The sequence below is a fragment of the Acomys minous genome (genome assembly GCF_964271855.1).
Source record: "Acomys minous genome assembly, chromosome: 18".
Classification (NCBI taxonomy): Eukaryota; Metazoa; Chordata; class Mammalia; order Rodentia; family Muridae; genus Acomys; species Acomys minous.
Genome location: NC_140501.1, coordinates 63,301,460 through 63,310,120, shown reverse-complemented (window position 1 = coordinate 63,310,120; position 8,661 = coordinate 63,301,460). Strand labels below are relative to the sequence as shown.

The window sequence follows — 8,661 nt, the reverse complement described above, 5'->3', positions numbered from 1 at the left end:
AAAATGAAAATAGATCCATATTTATCACCATGCACAAACCTAAAGTCCATGTGGATAAAAGATCTCAGTATACAACCAGACACACTAAATCACTTAGAAGAAATAGTGGAAAGAGCCTAGAACTCATTGGCACAGGAGACAACTTCCTAGACAGAATAGTAACATCTCAGGCTCTAAGATAGGCAATTAATAAATGGGACCTCATGAAACTGAAAAGCTTCTGTAAAGCAAAAGATACTATCAACAGAACAAAAATGACAGCCTGCAGCTTGGGAAAGGCTCTCCACTAACCCTACATCCTAAAAAGGGCTAATATCAAATATATATATTCAAGAAATTAAATACCACCAAACCAAATGTCACAATTAAAAATGAGGTACAGAGCTAAAAAGAGAATTCTCAACAGGGGAATACAGAACAGCTGAGAAGCAATTAAAGATATGCTCAATGAGGGAAATGTAAGTCAAGCCAACTCTGAGATTCCATCGTACACCAGTCAGATTGGCTTAGATCAAAAACTCAAGTGACAGCACATGCTGACAAGGATGTGGATAAAGGGATACACCCCTACATTGCTGGGGGCAGAGTGCAATCTTGTACAACCACTTTGGAACTCAGTCTGGCACTTTCTCAGAAAATTGAGAATAGTACTGCCTAAAGACCCAGCTATACCACTCCTGGGCATATACTCAGAAGATGCGCCACCATAATACATTTGCTCAACTACTTTAATAGCAGCCTTATTCATAATAACCAGTATCTATAAACCACCTAGATGTTCCTCAACCAAAGAATGGAATAGGAAACTGTGGTACTTTTAGGCAATGAAGTATTATTCACCTATTAAAAACAAGGAAATCTTGAAATTTGCAGACTAATGGACAGAACTAGAAATGATCAACCTGAGTGAGGTAACACTGACCCAGAAAAACACGCATGGTATATACTCACTTGTAAGTGAGTATCAGCCCAACATCGATGTCTTCTGAGAGACTCCATCCAGAGGAGGGAGTCAGGATAGATACCAGAACTCACTGCTGGACTCCTGGGGAAACCCTGTGAGTGTATGGAAGAATGGGGGGATGGAAGGACACAGAGGGTTCAGGAGCCACACAAGGAGACCATCAAGGCTGGAGGAGCTGGACACAGGGTCACTGCAGAAACTATTGCACCAACCAAGGACAACGCATGCAGTAAACCCAGACTCCATGTTCAGAGCTAGCCGACTGACATCTCATTCTCCATCCTTGTGGGGAAGCATGATTGCATATGACATGAACTCTGGTGCTCCCAATGTGACCACTTCCGCTTGGTGGGAGCTACAGGTGGCACAAAGAGGAAGGGGAAACAGGCTACCTGGATGAGTCCTGATATGCTGTAGCCATACGGTGAGGGAGGAGGCCCCCTTCTGTCGGAGGTCTAGGAGACAGAACAGGGCAGAAGAGGGAGAGAAGGTGGGAATGGGAAGATAAAAGCAAGGTGATAACATTCAGGATGTAATCCGAATAAATTATAATAAATTTGAAAATAATGAAAGATTCAACATCCTCAGCTATTTGAGATATGCAAATCAATACATTGAGATTCCATCTTACACCAGTCAGAATGACTTAGATTAAAAAAAAAAACTCAAGTGACAGCACATGCTGACAAGGATGTGGAGAAAGGGGAACCCTCCTCCATTGCTGATGGAAGTGGAAATTTGTACAATCAGTATGAAAATTAATATAGTGCTTTCTCAAAAAATTAGGAATCAATCTAACTCAAGGCCCAGCTAAACCACACAAAGGGTGCTCCATCCTTCCAAAAGGAAACTTTCTCAACTATGTTTATGGTAGCTTTGTTTGCAATAGTTAGAACTGGTTAAAAAAAAAAAACTAGATTTCCCACCACATAAAAAGACTGTTAAAAAGATGTGTTAGTGTTACTCGGCTGTTAATAAACGACATCATGAAATTACAGGCAAATGGATGGAAGTAGAAAAAACCCTACCCAAGAGAACCAAGACCTAGAAAGACAAACATGACCTACTCACAAACATGACAGGATATTAGCTGTAAAGGATCATCCTGCTACAATCCACAACCCAGACAGCCTATGTGACAATGGGGCTCAAGGAAAGAATCATGGATCTCCATGGGAAGAGGAAATAGAATAGAATTTGCACATGACCTGGAGGTGGGTGGGGATGTGAAGAGGAAGAATCAGGTGAGGGAGGGGCAATGAAGGGAGAAAGCCCTAAGAAGTCGACTGGTTGGAGCACTTGAAGGGTGATGTGGAAACCTAGTGAACTAGAAACTCCCTGGAGGCTATGAGGGTGACATTTGCAAAGACTCAAAGGACTGCAGCTTATGGAGCCTTTACTGTCTGTCTGTAACCAGACAAGACTTCCAGTGGTGTGACTGGGACACCAAAGCAGCCACAAAACCTTTGACCTACAATTTTACTGCCTACATGATGTGCTGGGGTAAAGGTGGAGCAGACATTGTGGAGAAACCACCAATGAGTAATTCAACTGTAAGATAATACAATGAGTGGAAGCCTGGTAAGCTTATTTTCATAAAACAGAATCCCATGCCTGACACTGCCTGGATGGTCAGGAAACAGGCCAGGTATCCCTGAGACCAAGGATAGAACCAACACAACTGGGCCATAAAAACAGAAACCAATGAAATGATTCCTAATGACAGCCTGCTAAACTTATATATGGGTGCTTTTCCCAGTTGTCCTTCAGAGAGCGTCATCCAGGAACTGATGGGAGCAGTTGCAGTGACTCACAGCCAAACCCTAGGCTGAACTTGGGGGGGCAACTCTCTGAAATGGTTGAGGAAGGATTTTAGGAGACAAAGGATGCAAAGACCCTAGAAGACCAAGGCCCACTAAATCAATGAAGCAGGATTCATATGGGCTCAGAGAGACTGAAGTGACCATCAGGGAGCCTGTATGGGACTAAACTAGGTCCTCTGCATAATGTTATGTCTGTTAGCTTGCTGTTCTTGTGGGACACCTAACAGTGAGAGCTGGGGCAGTCTCTGACTGTTTTGCCTATGCTGGGGCCTTTTTTCTCATGCTGGGAGCCTCCTCCAGTCTTGGTATGGTGGTTTGTGTCTAATCTCATTTTAACTGTTTAATCTGTGTTCAGTTGATAATCCTAGGAAACCTACCTTTTTCAGCAAGGAAATGGGGGAGAAGTGCATCTGAGGGAGGTGTGTGGGGCTCGGGGAGAAGTGGATGGAGGAAAATGGTTTTCAGGGTGTAATGTATGAGAGAAGGAAAGAAAGTATAACTCACCAGTGCTGTTGTGTAAGGAACTTAACAGGGTCACCTGGGTCACCATGAAATATCTTTTAGGCCAACTGCAGTGGCAGGGTCACTGGTTTGAACATCAAGCAAACTAGAGCCTCTCTGCTTGCCTTTCTCCTGCTCACCTCTTTCTATGAGGGCTCCACACTGGGTACAGCTGAAACCACAGGGTTGGAGGGTTTACAACTTTGCTTCAACTTCACACAGTGCATTCTGAAGCCCAGGCACATGGCACTGTTAGAACATGCAGAATTTAATCCTATTTTACAACATGGTTTTTTTTGTTTATTCCAAACATAGATCCATTTGTGGCACATTGACCTGTCTAGTGAAATTAAAGGATGAAGGTGAAGAAGGAGTCTACTGAACACCTGATACAAAGCCAGTGACCTACAAGTGTTAGTTGATGATGTCAAAAGATACTTGTAGCCTAGCATCCCTTGGCTCCCTCAGGATCACAAACTGCCATATCACCATGTGACCAGCAGGGGGAGGCTGACCAAGGATGTTGAAAAACCTGAGGGCATGGCAGAGCCACTTTTTGCAGGGAAGATTGGCCTAGGTGGGAGGTCTGAGCATCAAGTGATTGGCACCACAAGTCTACCTGGGATATGAAGTAGAGGAGAGTCAACAGTGCTTGGAACTTATAGATAGAGGAGTGAAAGGCTGGCTTAACCAGGCCTGGGGAATGTGGGGCTGGGGGTAGTCTATTGGAAAACACTAGCAGGCCAAAAGGGATACAGAAGTTGAGTGTTTTCTGTTCCGGGCTGGGAAACAGTACAGAGGTGGTGCCTGGGCCTTCAGAGGAATGTCTCAGCCTTCTAGACTGCAGATAGTTCGGATGGTGAGAGTAGCCTGCCCTGCTAGATACCAGGAGGTCCTGGAATAGGACACTGAAAGGGTGGCACATCCATAGGCTCCAAATTCGCAGATAAAAATCTCCCTCCATCCATTGCCTTGCTTGTACGGCTCTCTGGCTAGTGTTCTTGGCATGATGAAGGTGGCCTAGAGATAGTAGGAATTTCCTACATCCAGGAAGAACCGTTTCTGGAGGGCTAAGTACAAATATGAGTGACTGAGTGTAGGACACCGCCGCAGTGCTGTAGCCTCCTGAGGACTGCGTTATGAGAAAGCCAACCTTGGGGAGTTGAGAATTAAAACACGATCATGATGGGATGCTGTAGCACACACTTTTAATTTGAGCACTAGGAGAGCAAAGTGGGGAAGGTCTCTGTGGGTTTAAGTTCATGGTGGTTTCCATAGCAAATTCCAGGCAATTTAGAGCTATACACTGAGAGCCTATATCAAATGTTAAAACATAAAGCAATCCTTACTGCCCACCATGTAGAGTGATAACAGTGCGGAAATGTGCAGTCTGATGTTCCAGTGAGTGGAGGGGCTGAGGAAGGAGGAGGAAGCAAAGCCTAGAACTGACAGGCGATGGCTGCCTGGACCAGTGAGATGCACAAACCATAAATTGGCTCAAATAACAAACAACATCAGTTACATGCAATCAGGGGTTTATTTATTAACAGTTTTCAGCCTTTACTGCCCACTCCATTCGGTTGTTGTCTGTGGCCAGGAAAGCTGGTCATCACAGGTGGTTTAACACCTGCTAGGGGAGCTTCATGTTTCTGCGTATCCATGGCAGGAAGGGGGAGATTTTAGTGATGATGTCTAGAGTGGTGTTCTTGGTAGCACGAGCACAAACTCCGTAGGCTCTGTTTTCACACACAAGGGGTCCCCCAGAGTCACCCTGTGGGCAGAGAATGGAAGACCTAAGCTTAGAACCCCATATCTGCTCTTGCTCTCACTCCTGGCAAGGATAAGTGTCAGATAAGGGTGAGACAGGCATTCCAACTTCCCTCAGTTGCACAGCTCCAGGGAAGTCTGATTTTTTTTTTCTTATAGCACAGTGCAAGGCTTTCCCTAAAGTCCTCATGGATACTCTGGGATAATTAATACAGATGTGAGATGACTGATGTTTCCCACCTCATACTGCTGTTAGCTCCAAGCAAGGGACTAGCAGGGGCACTATTAGGCTGTCCCTTCTCTGAGCTGAGGCTTGAGAGTCTGGCCATTCTCACAGTCAGGCATCTTACAGGCTCCTCTCTCCCTATATTTTGTCTGTTAAATGTTTGAACATCACCTTGAAAGCCAGTTGTATCTTTCGGGGGTCTCCAACACATATCTGTGTTGTCTCTGAATAGTGAGGGAAGCGTTTCTGGCATTGCTGGTCCACCTGGATGCTCAGTTCAGCCTCTTGTAGGACGTCAGATGCTTTAGTAGCATCGAGGGATGTTATCCCCCAGCCAGACACATGGCACTTCTTCCCTGGCCTCACCCGGGCATTGGCTCTGGTCAACTTGAGGAGCTTCACAGCTTTAGTCCTCTTGGCCTTTCTCTCCAGCTGATGGGAAGAGGGAGTAAAGACCAGCTCAGCCAGGAGCCTGCTGCCCTGGGCCACACAAAAGCCATGATGGAAGGGAGGGAAGAAGCAGGATGAGCAGGAGGGGAGGGGAAGAGCTGCACCAGGAAGAACACAGGCAGCAGGGGTGGGGTGGGAGGTGAGGGGTGAGTTGAGGAATGTGGGTGGACTGGGCACAGGTCTCACCTTTAACAGCATGATGTCATTGATCTTGTTCTCAGAATTATAATCAGGGTGGGGAATGGCTTTTGCCACACGGATGATCTGCTGAGACTGCTCGTGTGCCTTGATGTTGTGGGCTCCCAGCGTGACTTTCATTGAGCTGCACAGAGAGGAGAGTGGACATGAGAGATGTGGAATCAGGGAGGATGCAGTGCAGAGTGGGTGGGCAGGGTGGAGCTCTTCCAGAAACACGGAGAACACAGGATAGGCAGGGAGGGGATGTGAGGACCCAGGGTGCTCAGTGTTGACTTACTACTCCCTTCCTCTCAGCATCATGAGACTCCTGGAGGCTCCCTCTTGCTTCTAGGCAATACTCCAAAGATTCCATCGACTCTTAACCTGAACTTTCAACCTCAACCACTGCTTTAGTTTGCCAGTGCAGTTGATTAACGCAAGTGTGCTGTTGCCTCTGACCTTTCACCCTGTGACCTCAAATATTAATGTTATCAGACTTCCTTTTTCACAACCCTGCTTCCCAGTGAGCTCCCAGGGGAGCATCCACAGTAAAGGACAGAAGCTCCTGGGGGAGCGTCTCAGATAACGTGAGCGAGCTGCATCTCCTCACCTTCCCCTGCAGTGAGCAGCTGTCAGCACAAAGTTGTCTTGCACCAGGAAGCCTCCGCAACGACTCCTACTCCCATCTTCTTTCAGAGACCTAACAAATGCCATGTAGGGGCGGGAGTGGGGCTTGACCTCATGGCCCCCGATGATCTCCTCTGAAAGAAAAGGCAAGGATATGGGGTGTCTGGGAGCAGCAGATGAGGTCAGGAGGGAAGATTGAGAAGGGTAAGATAGAGGGTGGGAACTGCTGTCCCCAAGACTGTGGCAGACAGGGTTCCTCACACGTAGAAAAACCTTTGCTGAATCTTAAACCTCAGATGCTGTTCTCAGAAGGAGAGGGTAGCACTTGTCCCCCAATCCTGCTTAGAATTACAGTGGGGGTACATTTTCTCTCCATCCTGCCAGAAGCTGAGAGGATCCTGGGCAGCTTCTTTGTAACTTTCTTTGTCAGTGAGTGTCATTTTCTCAGCTTTTTCCCTAAGCCTATGGAGGTGGATTTTCTAACATTCTCCTATTTGTGGTTCAGTAACTGCTTTCTGTGCATGAAGGAGTGACTTCTAGTTAACCAGACGGCTGGTGATGCCATGCTGGTGGAATGCAGAGCCTGCGATTTGGAGGAAATTATAGAAAAAGCAAAGGACATGCAAACAGCAGTGGAGATACCAACTACAACTACACAGCAGAGCAACTGTAGTTTGCAGTGCAGGCATCTTGTCACCCTGGGCCTCTTTCCTCAACAGGCTGGGGATGGATGTTAACAGTGATGGTAATATTCTTGTGCTGGTGGTCTTACCCATTGCATGCTGGTCATTAAATCTGTTCTTTCCCTGGACTCCACTAAGTTAATGGTGTATATTTTCTGTCATAGAACTCTCTGCAACATCTCTTTCTAAGGATGATTCAGTCTCCACATGAAGAGGAAAAGCTAAGAAAAGCCAGTGCCTACTAAGCTTTCTGAGAACACCTCCATTCCTCACATCTTGTTGAGGATCTAGACAGTGTCAGATTTCCAAGTCTGGATTTAGTTGGGTCTTGAACTTCAGAAAGCTCCCAGGTGCAATGCATGGATCATTCCTGACTCCTGCTGGGCAGAAGGTCAACAGAGGTGTCATGTGATGGAACCTTTCCAATAGGACTGTTCACTCACCTACATGAGCTCCAAGGGGCAGAAGAAAGACCAGGAGAATCAGCGCTGATGTCATCTTCCCAGGAAGGCTGGTCAGGTTGGAGGAGGGCAGAGTAGACACAGCCCTGGCGAGGGGGATGAAGCAGGTGTGTGCTCAGTGGCCTCACGGGCTGTTAAACCTATGCAGCTCTGCTTCTGATTTGTGTCACATCACTTAAGGAAGTTTTCTGGTTTGGGTAAAAATGACCCTGTCACCACATTCACATCCTATGAGCTAAGCTGGATGAATACCAAGAAAGTAGATGGTGTGGAGGCTGTGGTTGGTGGCCTGAGACCCCAGGAAGTCCACACTGACTGAACTGAGACCAAAGTGTGTCATTTTCTAACTCTTACACCCCTTCCCATTCTGGTGATATGTCTTTTGATACCAATGATATTTTTCTTCCTTTTCTCTCTCCTCTCTCTTTGTGTCTCTCTGTCTCTCTGTCTCTATCTTTGTCTCTCTTTGTCTCTCTCTCTGTCTCTGTCTCTCTCTGTCTCTGTCTCTGTCTCTGTCTCTCTCTCTCTCTCTCTCTCTCTCTCTCTCTCTCTCTTCTCTCTCTCTCTCTCTCTCTCTCTCTCTCTCTCTCTCTCTCTCTCTGTCTTTCTCTCTCTGTCTCTCTGTTTAAGTTGCTATCAACAACCTGTTAGTCCTAACAACAGTTACAGCACTAAGGTATACCTGCACAGTTTGACAGTGCTCAGTGAGACTGGATACTGCTCCACATACAGCTAGGCAGCCCTGCTGCACATCATCTCACTAACCATCAAGATGACTGATCATACTGAGGAAGAATCTGTCTGAATAGTCTGATGAGTGAATCTTGACTCACTCTGACTCTCCAGAAGCTGCTAGGAAGTCACAGAGAAATCTCAAAGCAACTGTTTTCCATGTGTCCTTTGATCACATGTTACTGTCATACATAGTTAAGTATTATAATGAATCAAAAATGGCAGATGAAACTACATGTTTATTAGGTAT

The 8,661-nt window shown here is 46.2% G+C and overlaps 1 protein-coding gene across 1 annotated transcript; it reads right to left on the bottom strand.

The window, feature by feature from the left end:
• Positions 1-4,857: 4,857 nt before the first annotated feature.
• Positions 4,858-7,801, bottom strand: LOC311589647 (granzyme E-like). The gene is made up of 5 exons (XM_084768208.1): positions 7,662-7,801; positions 6,519-6,669; positions 5,918-6,053; positions 5,453-5,713; positions 4,858-5,059 (listed from the first exon to the last, which is right to left on the bottom strand). The coding sequence occupies exons 1-5, from the start codon at positions 7,714-7,716 to the stop codon at positions 4,919-4,921; spliced, it is 744 nt and encodes a 247-aa protein (XP_084624334.1). The 5' UTR covers positions 7,717-7,801; the 3' UTR covers positions 4,858-4,918.
• Between the last annotated feature and the right edge of the window lie 860 nt (positions 7,802-8,661).